Source organism: Bubalus bubalis, chromosome 7, assembly GCF_019923935.1.
Source record: "Bubalus bubalis isolate 160015118507 breed Murrah chromosome 7, NDDB_SH_1, whole genome shotgun sequence".
Taxonomy (NCBI): domain Eukaryota; kingdom Metazoa; phylum Chordata; class Mammalia; order Artiodactyla; family Bovidae; genus Bubalus; species Bubalus bubalis.
The window spans coordinates 45,773,028-45,788,207 of NC_059163.1; the positions used below are offsets into that span (position 1 = coordinate 45,773,028).

The 15,180-nt window shown below is 40.3% G+C and overlaps 1 protein-coding gene across 1 annotated transcript in view; it reads right to left on the reverse strand.

Annotated features, from left to right (window-relative positions):
* Positions 1-15,180, reverse strand: part of CRACD (capping protein inhibiting regulator of actin dynamics) — a 224,706-nt gene that overhangs the window by 127,469 nt on the left and 82,057 nt on the right. Inside the window, exon 3 of the mRNA XM_025290025.3 lies at positions 6,136-6,283. Coding sequence (XP_025145810.1) covers positions 6,136-6,283 — 148 coding nt within the window. The remainder of the gene's footprint in view (positions 1-6,135; positions 6,284-15,180) is intronic.

Genomic DNA, 15,180 nt, shown 5'->3' on the forward strand with positions numbered 1-15,180 from the left:
GAAGAGCCCACTCACTGGAAAAGACCCTGATGCTGGGAAAGACTGAGGGCAGGAGAAGAGGGTGACAGAGGATGAGATGGTTGGATGGCATCATCAACTCAATGGACGTGAGTTTGAGAAAGCTCCAGGAGATGGTGAATAACAGGGAAGCCTGGCATGCTGCAGTCCATAGGGCCAGAAAGAGCTGGACTGAAGAACAACAACAAAAGCCCTCAGCACAAGGTCTGGTTTACAACAAGTTCCTTACAGGTTAATGAAGGGAGGGAGATGGGGAGAGAGGAGAGAAGGAGGGAGGGAGGGAGAGAAGGGAGCAGGAATCAACAAAAATGCTCCATCCCATCCCTGTCATTGCTGGACCCTATCAAATCCATCAGCTACTCTAAAGTGGAATTTTCAGGCTCCCGGAAGAGATATTTCAGAGCAGGCAGTCAATGATTCAATCTCACCTAGCACATAAAACAGTAAATGATAATCACCACTTGGTGCAGACAAGTCATCATTTGTCTCATATTTAACTGTCATCCCACAGAACACATTAGTAACACCCCCGGGGGTCTACAGAAAAGAAATTTCACTCGATAAACCCCTAGCACTACATTAATTTATTTCTTGGATTCCGCATTATTAGACCAGCCGGCTCTTTTGCTCCCACAAAAGGATTTAGCTAGGATTTTCGATCCCTTAGAACCTTGTCTGCCATCCGGTTCCCCATTTCTCTGCCAGCTTCATCTGTGCAGCTCATCTTGGATTACGTCCGGCAGATGAGAGAGGCATCTTATTTCAAGCCTCTTCTGTCTGCATCCCAAAGCCCTCTTGGGCAGCCTCTATTTCATCAGGGAGGGAAGAGAGGAGGGAGGATGAGCAGCCTCCCTAAGAGAGGAGAGTGTAAAGTATTTCTCAAATTTTCGTCTTCAACAGCTAGTATCATTTTACTCCCTGGGGGGAAACTATGCTTTGTTGTTCAGGCCAGCAATATAATCTCTAGTATCCTGATGCCAAAATATCAATTACAGGTTCATTTGGATAATGGGATAAATTGGTGTCCAGACCACTATACAAGACATAAACTGGAGATGCTGCTGGAAGGGACCAAGCCTCAAGATAGATGTGAATAAGGTAAAGTCCAATTCTTCATATCCTTGCAAAGTCAGTAACTTCATTCTCAACTGTTATTTGTCTCATAAGCTCACCAGCAACCAAGGTGAAGTAGATATTCCTGAAGAGGTTTTCTTAGGTCCTAATTAGAGATTTTAATTTTCCCAGAGCATTTCAGCTATCCAAGGGCAATGCTAGGAGCAGACTGAAAGAAATAAATGACTTATAACAGAAAACAAATGCTTCACCAGACACAGAAAGAATATTGCATGATTCCCTTTATATGAAATAGCTAGCACAGGTAAACCCCTAGAGCCTGGTGGCTCAGATGATAAAGAATCTGCCTGCAATGCAGGAGACCTGGGTTCAATCCCTGCATTCAGAAGATCCCCTAGAGAATGGAATGGCTACCAACTCCAGTATTCTTGCCTGGAGAATCCTGTGGATAGAGGAGCCTGGCGGTCTACAGTCCAGGGGGTTGCAAAGAGTCATTTCTAGTGTTTGTCACCCTTTAGTCTTTCTTATAGAAACTCCAGTGTTTTGCCATAATGTCTGTTTCAGGGAAGTAATTTTAATCATTGACCCCTGATTTGCTTGGTCCTTCATCATCATCACCATCAGCAGCAGCAGGAAGAGCAGCAACTGTTCACCTGCAGTTACCTGTGTGGCTGGAGAATCACAAGTGGACCGGGTGCCCCTGTGTTCATGAGCCCTCTGCCCCCTGCCAGAACTGTGTGACCAAGCAGTGCTCTGGGGAGTGGCCTTCTGTGGTGGTGACATCAAAGGCCAGGGGTCATTTTTGTTTAGTATTAAAATATGAAGACACTGCTCTTTCCACACACTTTCAGGATCACAGATAATCAATTTTAACAAAGAGTAGAAGCATCTTTGGAGAAGGAAATGGAAACCCACTCCAGTGTTCTTGCCTGGAGAACCCCAGGGACAGAGGAGCCTGGTAGGAGGCCGTCTATGGGGTCGCACAGAGTCGGACACAACTGAAGCGACTTAGCAGCAGCAGCAGAAGCATCTTTGGAAGAAAGGCAGTTTTTCCCCACTTTTTTCTGATACTAAGAAGAACATATGCTTCTACACATAGATCTAAAGCAGTCAGCTGTTAAGTGGAAAGAAAAGTCCCAGAATGTAGGGGGAATAAGAATAGAGTTGAGGTAAAAAGCAGGGAATTTGAAAAGAAACTTGTAGACTATGTAACAACAAAAAAACAGCTACTGATCATATTTGGGAAAAGCAGGTATGGGACTGCCCAGTCTTACCCAACAACTTCCTTCTTGGGGCCCCGCCCCGTGCAGTTAGGCCCACAGAATATCAGGCCTCCCTAACGCTCACCCGATCAATTTTCTAAACCACTCAGTTAGTCTCCCACTAGACTTGTTGATACAGCTCTGATCTTTTGACCTTATGACTTCCCTGCCTCTGAAGACTTCATGTGTTCAGCCTGGCCAGGGGATGTTGAAACCAAGTCCCCCCGAAACTGAGTTTCTCTGCTGAGTTTATGATTAATCCCTTTATCCAAAACTTTGCTTCCTTTCTTTTCCCGAACCTGTTCCCCTCAAGATTGAGGAGTATCAAAAAAAAGTGAAACCCTAAAAAAGCCCCTGTGTACCTGTACTTTGAAGTAAAAGGCTTTTGCTTTAGTCTCCCAGGCCTCCCTTGAGTCTCTATGGGCTGACTCAAGAGTTAATGATAAGGAAATGTGAAGATATAGAAACAAAGAAGAGCTGTTGGGCCAGGAAATTGCTAATAATTTAGAATATAAATCTGACACATTGCAGACTCATCAAACTGAAGGTTCCCTGAAAGATACAGATAAAGGCCTGATACACATTCCTAGTTTGTTTTTACAGGAAGCTCCAGATGAAAACTGACCACAAGAACATAGACCCCAGACCGACTGAAACCAAAAGGCTAATGAAGCTTGATGCCAACCAATGAAACTCCACCTTGATGCCAACCAATCTGAGAATTGTGCGCTGATCACATGCCCTGGGGGCCCCTCCTTCACGCTGCTTTTAAAATCCCTTCTGAAAAGCTGCCAGGGAGTTTGGGTCTTTCCACCATGAGTAGCCTGTTCTCCTTGCTTGGTGCCCTACAATAAATGCTGTATTTCCCCTCATGAGAACCTGGTATGAGATTTGCTTTACTGCACAAGGGTGAGTGGACCCAAGTTTGGTTCCATAGCAATGTCACTGCTCACTGTGACAAAGTGTTCAGTTCAGTTTCGCTGTATCCTTCTTTTTTTTTGGTGTTTCCCTTAGTCTTAAGACTGAGCATAAACAAGGTTCTAGAGTTGATTTCAGGCTTACCAATGGCTAGATAAGCTTTATGTCAAGAAGAAATACTTAAATATAATGAGAAAGCAAAATATATTAAATGCTTTCAAAATCCCCTAATTTTATTGCAATATGCCAACTGATTCAGAGAGTTGTATTTTTTTTTCCTTTGTTTTGTGAGAAAAAAAACATGCGGTCCTGTCACAAAATGTTCTACATGCCACAGAAATTGTAGCAATATTTTCCCGGGAAAAAATCCTGAAGGAGGGAAAAAGCATCTGTTTCCTAGGTTTATCATGCTATGGAATGAAATGCAAAATGGGGAGTGGGCTATGGAGGGGTACCTATTTTCCCTCTGACAGGAATGCTGAGGTAGAGTATTAATTGTGAGCTACCTTAGGGGTAAGCAGTAGGGATGAGGACCACAATGCGCGTACGTGTGTAATGCCTGCCCTCGACCTGCGCAGTGCTCTGTCACCTCCATCCTTACGTCACTGTCACAGCATGGTAAAATCGCACTGATAAAAGCACTGATACGTCCATGATAAAAACAGCACTAACCAAGCTCTTCTGCTTACTGGCTCTGACCTTGGCCAAGTCATTTAAGCTTTCTGAGCCTGTTTCTCTACTTGCAAGATGGGAATAATAATGACTATTACATATTATTTTAGGTACTGTCATGGTTGAATGTGTCCCCCCAAAGGATGTGTTGAATTCCTAACCCCCAGTACCTCAGAATGTGAACTGATTTGGAAATAGGGTGATTGCTGATGTCATAGTTAAGATGGCGTCATACTAGAGCAGTTCCCAGTCTTTCTGGCACCAGGGACTGGTTTCGTAGAAGACAATTTTCCATGAACCATGGTGGGTGGGGAGGATGGTTTCAGGATTGACTCAAGCACATTTCATTTATTGTGTACTTTATTTCTAGCATTATTATTATATCAGCTCTGCCTCAGATCATCAGGCATTGGATCCCAGAGACTGTAGACTCCTGGGTTAGACTCTTAATGTCTGGATTCCTTAAAAAGAAAGGACCACCAAGGGAAGACGCAAACATTTAGGGAGTATGTCACATGCCTACAGAGGCAGAGACTGGAGTGACCCAGTTCAGGCCAAGGAACGCCAGCCAATGACTGCCACCACCATGACACCCTCCCATCCCATGGGAGGGAGCATGACCCTACCTTCATTTGGGACTTTCGCAGAACCAAAAGACAATAAATTTCTGTTGTTTTAAACCACCCAGTTTGTGGTCTTTTGTTATAGCAACACTCGGAAACTGATAGAGTGGTGGAGGTACAGTTTACTTATTGTGCATGTGTGTGTTTTAATTGCAGAGGAAAGACACTTAGAATAAGCCAGAGAGACAAGAAGAAGACAAGGTAACTTTTCTTATGTATCTAAACCAAGGAAATGACATTATTTCCTCTAAAGCTGACATTGCTACTCTCTCTCCCATCCACTCTACTCTTGCTCATAGGCCTCCTGGCAATGTCTGGGACATCACCATGTTCCCTTGTTAGGAGCTTCGTATTAGCTCCTTCTCGACTTGGAACACACCAGGGCTAACCCCAGAATTCCTGTCTTTCCTCAATAAGGCAGACCCTGCCACCTCACTTAACCCTGAAATCTATCTTCCCACCCACCCAGCATATTTCCACATTCCCTTACCTGGCTCTGCTTTTTCTTTTTTCCATATTCTTACTGGCTTCTAATATCCTGATTACTCTTAATTTATTTCTCTATTGTGTACATTATTTATTATTTGTTTCTCTCCATACTAGAATAGGCTCCATGAGGGCAGGGATCTTCACCTGTTTCATTCATGATGGGAATTAGCATCTAGAATAGTACCTAATTCATAAGACATGCTCAACAAAGATTTTGTTAATCCATTATTTATTTTTAATTAGGCACTTTGTCATTATAGAAACTGTACATGTCATCAAAAACATTAGAAAAAATTAAGAACTTCAAGTTCCTTCCATCCAATATCTTCCCAATCATTATAAAACAAAATGGTTTTTATCTGCTTTTAAGTGATTCCCTAAGGAATCCTGTCTCTTGAGAAAAAATGTCATGGTAGGTATAAAACCCACTTTCCAAGGCTTGGTGTATGCATTAAACAACACTGAATATAATGCTTGTTGTAACAAATAATACAGGTAGTTATTTTCTCATCTTTGGTCTTGTCTTTAACTTTCACCCTTTCCTCCAAGTTTCAAAAAGTAGGTGACAGATAGCTGCAGTTGAAAGAAGGGTATGATGCTGTTTTTACTGGGGGGCAGGTGTGAAATGCCTTCCATTCCAGGCACTCAGGACAAAGCCCTCAGTTTACAGTACCAAGCTCAACAGACCAAATGCACCATGAGACACAGGGCCGCTAACTTATTCCATAGAATTTTATAACAGCAGCAAATAATAGTTATTAACAATAAATAATAACAGTTTTATTTTTATATTATACTCTCCCATTGGCAAAGCATTTTCATACGAAATTTTTTCTTACAGATAAAAGAACTGGAGCTCTGAGAATTTAAATGACTTGTCCAAATTTACACAGATGGTGAGTAAAAGAACTGAGAATTAAATCTAGAATTAGAAGACCATCAATGACAAGGATCTTTTAACTTGATATTTAGTGAAATGCATACCATCCATGTCAAGTCCCACTCACAATAAATGAAATATTCTTTAGTATTTTCTTTGTGAGCTACCTCTTTCCCCATCCTCTAAACAAATGACTTACCTCTCTGAATAGCTATACGTCCTTTCCTTGTAGATAGCTCTTCTCCAAAATTTTCTTCTTGTAAAAAGAAGAATTTATCCTCAGTGGTAAGTGTGCCCAGAAATAGGGTACATTGTTGAGAAAGCCTGGGAATCACTGCTCTTGTGACCTGTTGAGAAAAAAAAAATCATGAGCTTTATATCTTCAGTTCTCTCTGAAGACATCTTTAAAATGAATCTCTTTTCCATTCCCTGGCAGAAGTCATTACAAAAGAGGTTTTTTTATTGCTTGTTTTTTTTCTTGAGGTTTCCAATTAGGTTTAGTGATATTAAATTTGCATTCTTTAGCCTAAATTTATTCTAAGGCCTTAAAAGCACTTATTATAAACTGTTTCCACTTTTGAAGAGGCTGAAAGGATCATGAATATTGAGGCTCCCATCCTTCTTATACACAGAATTCTCATGTTTATTTTTCATGGTAATTCAGCTAAAATTCAAGGAGCTAGAAGACACAAATTCAGTCTCGGGAAGGCAGTAATCATTAGACTATTTCCTTCCCTAGAAATAATGAGGGCACCTTTTTATTCAAGTACCAACTGCAGCATTAACTAGGTTAATGGGCTCCCTGTGAGTAGGGCACACACAATCCCTTTAAATACACTGGAAGGGAAATGACTTAATGACTGGAGATGTTAACTGGAAAGGAGATGGGAAATGTCCAGGAACAACTCCAGATTTATATATGCCCTTCACAAACCCCAGGAAAAGAAGACAACATTCTGGGGCAATGACACAGAAAGAAATCACTTCAATTCTCAGGATGACAATGGCCATTGGGAGGAGTTCACAATGTGGGCTTAGAGAAGGATTTCCAGTCATGGCTAAGAGGGAAAGCTTGTATCAGACCAACTTTCATTGAAACAGCTAGAAAAGCTATACAGAATTATTTTTAAAGGCTATTGAAAGGTACTGGAGTACTACCAAGGCAGACAGGACATAAGAGGATAAGAACTTAGGGAGAAGGGAAATAAAAATGAGGTACTACTTTTCCTCTGAAGAAATCTACTTTTTTTTTTTTTTTTACTTATTCATTTATTTTACTTATTATTTTGTGTTGGGTCTTCGTTGCTGGCTATTTCTCTAGTTGCAGTGAGCAAGGGCTACTCTTGCTGCAGAGCACAGGCTCTACAGCATGTGGGCTTCAGTAGCTGTGGCACATGGGCTCAACAGTTGAGGCTCCAGGGCTCTTGAGCACAGGCTCAATAGTTATGGCACATGAGCTTAGCTGCCCTGGAGCAAGTGGGATATTCCTGGATCAGGGATCAAACCTGTGTCTTCTGCATTGGCTGGAGGATTCTTTACCACTGAGCCACCAGGGAAGCCCCTGAAATCTACTGATCTTTAAGAGGCACAGGACAAAACTGCTGAGAAGCCAAGCAGCTGCTTATAGACAACATGAAGTGAGGAGACCTTTTAATAGGCTGACAAGGTTGAGGAGACCCCAAAGTAAAGGGAAGTCCAGAGAAGCAAGTTCCACATTCTTTCTCTCTAAGCATTTGCTCATTGATAGACAATGTAAACCAAGCAGAAAACAGCAGCTAAGAGGCTGGGGAGTTAAACAGTGCATTTGATAGTTCGATGATGCTGGAGGAATGAAAAGCAGAGTTCAGGGCCCACTGATAAAGGAAAAGCCCAGGTAAATATCCCATGCTTTCAGTTAGGATGCCTTAAAGGGGAACATCCTCGGAGAGGGCAATGGCACCCCACTCCAGTGCTCTTGCCTTGGAGAATCCCATGGACGGAGGAGCCTGGTGGGCTGCTGTCTATGGGGTCGCACAGAGTCAGACACGACTGAAGCGACTTAGCAGCAGCAGCAGCAGCAGCAAAGGGCTACGTCCTAGAATGAAGGCCTTAAAAATACAACTGAAGCCTTCAATCAGTTCAGTCCCTCATTAGATTAAAGAGGTCTGTGTTACTCCAACTGCCTGTCAGAAGCAAATGTAAGCCTCTGGAGAAAGATACTATCATCCATAGCAACTATGACTTTTTATACATGTGTGTACTTAGTCACTCAGTCATGTCTGACTCTTGGCAACCCTAAGGACTGTAGCCTGCCAGGCTCCTCTGTCCATGGAATTCTCTAGGCAAGAATACTGGAGAAATGGATTGCCATTTCCTCCTCGAGGGGATCTTCCCCACCCAGGGATTGAACCAGAGTCTCCTGTGTCTTCTGCATTGCAGGTGGATTCTTTACCCACTCAGCCATTATGTATCAGGGAAGCTTATACATAAAGTCCCACATTCATTCAACAATTACTAGGCAATGATTTCTCTTTCAAGAAAAAAAGAGACAGTGAAAACTGCACTCAACAACTGTGATTACATAGTGCTTAAAGAACACACATTAACGTTTATGGAAATTAACCACATGTGGATCACAAAAGTTTCAAGAAATTTCAACAAATGGAAACGATAGAGTACTTTTCTGAACCTATTATTTTGGATTAAATAGATTCACAGGAAACTACAAAAATAATATAATTTTTTAAGTTAAAGTAAAATTTACATTCAGTAAAACACTGGTTTTAAGTGTATAGTTTGATACATTTTGACAAAGAAATCAAATTGTGCAATAACCAACAAAATAAAAATACAGAGGCTTTCCATCATTCCAGAAAGTTCCCTCAGGTGACTTTTAATCAATCTCCACATTCCAAAGGCAAGCACTGTTTTCATTGCTATTACCATAGATTAGTTTTGCCTGTTTTAGAGCTTTAAAAAAAAAATGGGCTCATATAGTATGTCAGTCAGTCAGTCAGTTCAGTCACTCAGTCTTGTCTGACTCTTTGTGACCCCATGAACCACAGCATGCCAGGCCTCCCTGTCCATCACCAGCTCCCAGAGTTCACCAAAACTCATGTCCATTGAGTCAATGATGCCATCCAACCATCTCATCCTCTGTTCTCACCTTCTCCTCCTGCCCTCAATCTTTCTCAGCATCAGGGTCTTTTCAAATGAGTCAACTCTTCGCATCAGATGGCCAAAGTATTGGAGTTTCGGCCTCAACATCAGTCCTTTCAATGAACATCTAGGACTGGTCTCCTTTAGGAGGGACTGGTTGGATCTCCTTGCAGTCCAAGGGACTCTCAAGAGTCTTCTCCAACACCACAGTTCAAAAGCATCAATTCTTTGATGCTCAGCTTTCTTTATAGTCCAACTCTCACATCCATACATGACTACTGGAAAAACCATAGCTTTGACTAGATGGACCTTTATTGACAAGGTACTGTCTCTGCTTTTTAATATGCTATCTAGGTTGGTCATAACTTTCCTTCCAAGGAGTAAGCGTCTTCTAATTTCATGGCTGTAATCACCATCTGCAGTGAATTTGGAGCCCCCCAAAATAAAGTCAGCCACTGTTTCCACTGTTTCCCCATCTATTTGCCATGAAGTGATGGGACCGGATGCCATGATCTTAATTTTCTGAATGTTGAGCTTTAAGCCAACTTTTTGACTCTCCCCTTTCACTTTCATCAAGAGGCTCTTTAGTTCCTCTTCACTTTCTGCCATAAGGGTGGTGTCATCTGCATATCTGAGGTTATTGATATTTTTCCTGGCAACCTTGACTCCAGCTTGTGCTTCTTCCAGCCCAGCATTTCTCATGATGTACTCTGCATGTAAGTTAAATAAGCAGGGTGACAATATACAGCCTTGATGTACTCCTTTTCCTATTTGGAACCAGTCTGTTGTTCCATGTCCAGTTCTACTTGCTTCCTGACCTGCATACAGGTTTCTCAAGAGGCAGGTCAGGTGGTCTGGTATTCCCATCTCTTTCAGAATTTTCCACAGTTTATTGTGATACACACAGTCAAAGGCTTTGGCATAGTAAATAAAGCAAAAAAGATGTCCTTTTCATTACAGGGGACTGGAATACAAAAGTAGAAAGTCAAGAAACACCTGGAGTAACAGGCAAATTTGGCCTTGGAGTACAGAATGAAGCAGGGCAAAGGCAAATACAGTTTTGCCAAGAGAACGCACTGGTCATAGCAAACACCCTCTTCCAACACACAAGAGAAGACTCTACACATGGACATCACCAGATGGCCAACACTGAAATCAGACTGATTATATTCCTTGCAGTCAAAGATGGAGCTCTCTACAGTCAGCAAAAACAAGACCAGGACCTGACTGTGGCTCAGACCATGAACTCCTTATTGCCAAATTCAGACTTAAATGGAAGAAAGTGGTGAAAACCACTAGATTATTCAAGTATGACCTAAATCAAATCCCTTATGATTATACAGTGGAAGTGAGAAATAGATTTAAGGGCCTAGATCTGATAGATAGAGTGCCTGATGAGCTATGGAATGAGGTTCGTGACATTGTACAGGAGACAGGAATCAAGACCATCCCCAAGAAAAAGAAATGCAAAAAGGCAAAATGGCTGTCTGTGGAGGCCTTACAAATAGCTGTGAAAAGAAGAGAAGTGAAAAGCAAAGGAGAAAAGGAAATATATAAGCATCTGAATGCAGAGTTCCAAAGAATAGCAAGGAGAGATAAGAAAGCCTTCCTCAGCGATCAATGCAAAGAAATAGAGGGAAACAACAGAATGGGAAAGACTGGAGGTCTCTTCAAGAAAATTAGAGATACCAAGGGAACGTTTCATGCAAAGATGGGCTCAATAAAGGACAGAAATGGTATGGACCTAACAGAAGCAGAAGATATTAAGAAGAGGTGGCAAGAATACACATAAGAACTGTACAAAAAAGATCTTCACAACCCAAATAATCACAATGGTGTGATCACTCACCTGGAGCCAGACATCCTGGAATGTGAAGTTAAGTGGGCCTCAGGAAGCATCACTATGAACAAAGCTAGTGGAGGTGATGGAATCCCAGTTGAGCTATTTCAAATCCTAAAAGATGATGTTGTGAAATGCTGCACTCAGTATGTCAGCAAATTTAGAAAACTCAGCAGTGGCCACAGGACTGGAAAAGGTCAGTTTTCATTCCAATCCCAAAGAGAGGCAATGCCAAAGAATGCTCAAACTACCGCACAATTTTACTCATCTCACACGCTAGTAAAGTAATGCTCAAAATTCTCCAAGCCAGGCTTCAGCAATATGTGAACTGTGAACTTCCAGATGTTCAAGCTGGCTAAAGCCAGCTTCTAAAGAAAAGGCAGAGGAACCAGAGACCAAACTGCCAACATCCGCTGGATCATTGAAAAAGCAAGAAAGTTCCAGAAAAACATATAGTATGTACTGGCTTTATTTACTCAGCATAATGTCTTGAGATTCATCTACACTGTTGAGTGTATCAATAGTTCACCCTTCTTTATTGCTAAGCAATAAGTCCACTGTATGAAAATATCATAACTTTTTAATATATTCCCTTATAAATGGGTATTTGGCTGTTTTCATCTGGGGCTACTATGACTAAAGCTATTATATTCTTACATGTCTCTTTATGAATAAATATTTTCATTCCTGTTGGGTAAATACCTAGGAGTGGACATGCTAGGTTATAGAATTGGTGAATGTAACCTTATAAGAAACTGCCGAACATTTTCCCCAAATAGCTGTTATCATTTTATACTCCCATCAGTAACACATGAGAGTCCAGTTTACACAGACTCATCAACATTTGGTGTTGGCAGACTTTTAGTTTGTGCCATTCCAGTGTGAGGTCGTGATATGCATTTCTTTGGTGGCTAATCATAGCTTTTTGCATATCTTTCTGCACAGTGTCTGTTCAAGTCTTTAGTCCATTATTTTCAAATTGTTATTTTTTAAAATTACTTATAGGAGTTCATTTTATATTGATGCCAGTCTTTCGTCAGACATATGTATTGTTTATATTTTCTCTGAGCCTGTGGTTTGCCTCTTCAATTTCTAACAGTCTTTTGATGAGCACAAGTTTTTAATGCTGATAAATCCTATTTTATCATTTTTTTCTTTACATTAGTGCTTTTGGCATCCTTTAAAAAATCTTTCCCTGCTTCAAAGTTTAAAAGATATTCACCTACTTTTTTTCCAAGAAGTACAGTTTTAGCTTTATGTTTATGCCTATGACCTATCTCAAAATAATTTTTGTTTGTGGTCTAAGGAAGGAGTATGTGGTTCATTTCCCCCCAACTTATTCCCACAACATTTGTTGAAAAGACTTTCCTTTTCTCATTAAACTGTCATAACACATTCGTTGAAGATTAATTGACATATATTAAAGTGAAAGTAGTAGTCACTCAGTCGTGTCTGACTCTTTGTGACACCGTGGAGTGGAGCCCACCAGGCTCCTTTGTCCATGGAATTCTCCAGGCAAGAATACTGGCGCGGGTTGCCATGCCCTTCTCCAGGGGATCAAACCCAGGTCTTCCCCACTGCAGGCAGATTCTTTACCATTTGAACTACCTGGGAAGCCTGACATGCATTACAGCATGTTTTCAATGTTTCATGTTTTCTTTAGTCAATCCTAAAGGAAATAAATCCTGAATATTCATTGGAAGGACCGATGCTGAAGCTGAAGCTCCAATACTTTGGCCACTTGATGCAAAGAGCTGACTCTTTAGAAAAGACCCTGATGCTGGGAAAGACTGAAGGAAGGAGGAGAAGGGGACGACAGAGGAAGAGATGGTTGGATGGCATCACCAACTCAACGGACTTGAGTTTTAGCAAGCTCCATGAGATGGTGAAGGACAGGGAAGCCTGGTGTGTTGCAGTCCATGGGGTTGCAAAGAGTTGGACATGACTGAGCTTTTGAACAACAATAGCATGTTTTTAATTAAGCTAGAAATCAACACAAAAATGCTAACCAGAGAATTCTCAAATGTTTGGAAATGAAGCAGTACACATCTAAATAGCACAGGTCAAAGAAGAAATCACAAGAGTAATTAGAAAAAATTTAACTAAAGTAATAAAAAATGACAAATAAAAACTAGTGAAGTGAAGCTAAGCTATATTTTAAAAGAAAGATAGAAATCAATCATTTATAATCTATATCAAAGAATTAGAAAAAGAACAAAGAAATAAATCCAAGGAAAGAAAGAGGAAATAAACAATAAGAAAAAAAATTAATGAACTAGACAGAAAACAATTAAGAGTACAGAAAAATAAGCAAAGGCAAAAAAGTTGGTTCTTTGAAAAAGACTAGTAACACTAAACCTTCAGCTGGTCCTCAAAAAGCATAGTCAAAGCCTTTCACCCCATCCCTATGACCTAAAAATCGTCTCCCTACCACACTGATTTCACACAGATTAAGTCTTATTTCCCTATCATTGGTCCCAAAGACACAGGGTCTATTTTGCCTGTAAGACTTCTGTGTTCATTCGTTACAGAGAAACAAATAGAGAAAAACAGAAATAAACACAAGGAGGTTCCAGAATTTCTAATATGAGCTCTCTGTCAGCAACTCTGTGAAGTTAAAACAACGGTGGCCTGAAGAAACCTCAGCTTCCAAGATGTGAAACCGTCAATACGAGTATTTGAAACACTGCTTTCCATCCATGATCATTAAGAACTTCATTCTAAGTGCCTTAAAAAGGCAATGAACAAAAATATAAAGCCAGTGTGATTAGTAAGACATTTTACAATTAAGTCTACAAAATGTGAATACAAATCTATTTTCCCCTGATACTAAGGCACTATGATACTCAATATTAGCAATAATTATGTTCAAACAAAAGATAAGTCACACATCATCTGTGAAATATTTGTTCTCCCTCCCTCTGTATAAAATGATTTTATAAATGATACACAAAAATCAACCAACAGTATTAATAACTTTCTGATAATTAATGCACAGATGAAAAATTGGCAATAAATCTAATTCATTTCTTAGTCAATAGTTAAAATGTTGGTGAAAATTTGAGGAAATATTTTAAAATTACTTGAGATGAAAATGGATCATACTATTGATGAAAATACAGAAAACACTGTCTCAATAATGAAATCTATAAAGAATTATTTTTTAGTGAGCCACTAAAGAAAGAAAGGCAGAAGAAATATACATTCTAATAATAAATGACTTCTTGAATTTAAAAAAAAACAATTGTTTTATGAAGAGCCTGTACAAATTGATGGAGTAAAGAAATGAGTCCAGGAAAAGATAACACCAGCTGTGAAAGGCATTCATTGCATCACTCAGAGGCAAGCTATTACAGAAAAGAAGTTGACTCCAGAAAAACACCAAGTGCTACAGAATGTCACTGGCATTGTTAATTTAGTAGAATCATTGTGCAATCTCGTCATAACATGGAACTGAGCATGAAAATCTTTTATACTACACAGTGGTTCCTTGGTTATTTCACACCATCACACCAAGACTTGTCAAATATCAATCTGACTTATACTTGTTCTTTTATAAGTAAACATGTGATCTAAAATATCCTGACTGCTCCAGTGAAAGCAACTGTCAACTGTTTGCTTCAAAAGATATGCTTTTGGTGAAGAAACAAAAAGAGAACATGCTTATTCTTTTTTTCTTTCCAAACATTTTCCTAAACAGTGATCCAGGTTATAAGCTAGTTGTCATTTAATTTTCTGATACAGTTGAGGCTTTAATAATGAGTGGTAAATAATTACTTTTCAAGGAAACTGACTCTGAAAAGAATATTTTGAAAATGGGTGTTTGGAGAGTTTTCCATCAGGTGATTTTTGTTGTTGATGAAAATGATGGAAGTCATCACCTTTAGGAGTCATCGTTGAATCCTCTTTCTCACACTTCCCACAATTGTTCCAAACCTAATTTTTCTCTTCTGACAGCTAACTGGTAACACTTTTAAAATACATCAAGACCACAACCGTCTTATCAGCTCGGATGCTCCCAGGCTAGTCCTGACTACTACCATCTCACTCCTAGATTAAAGCAGCGGCTTGCTGTTGACCTGCCTGTGTATACTTCCCCAATTCCTTCACTACACCACTGCCCCCAGCAGCGAGTCACCCTCACTCTTCTGCTCAAAACCGTCTGACGGTTTCTCACATGTCTCTGAGTAAAAGCCAAATTCCCTACAATGGTCTACAAAGTCCCTACATGATTGGACCATCACACCCACCTCCAGCCCCGATGGA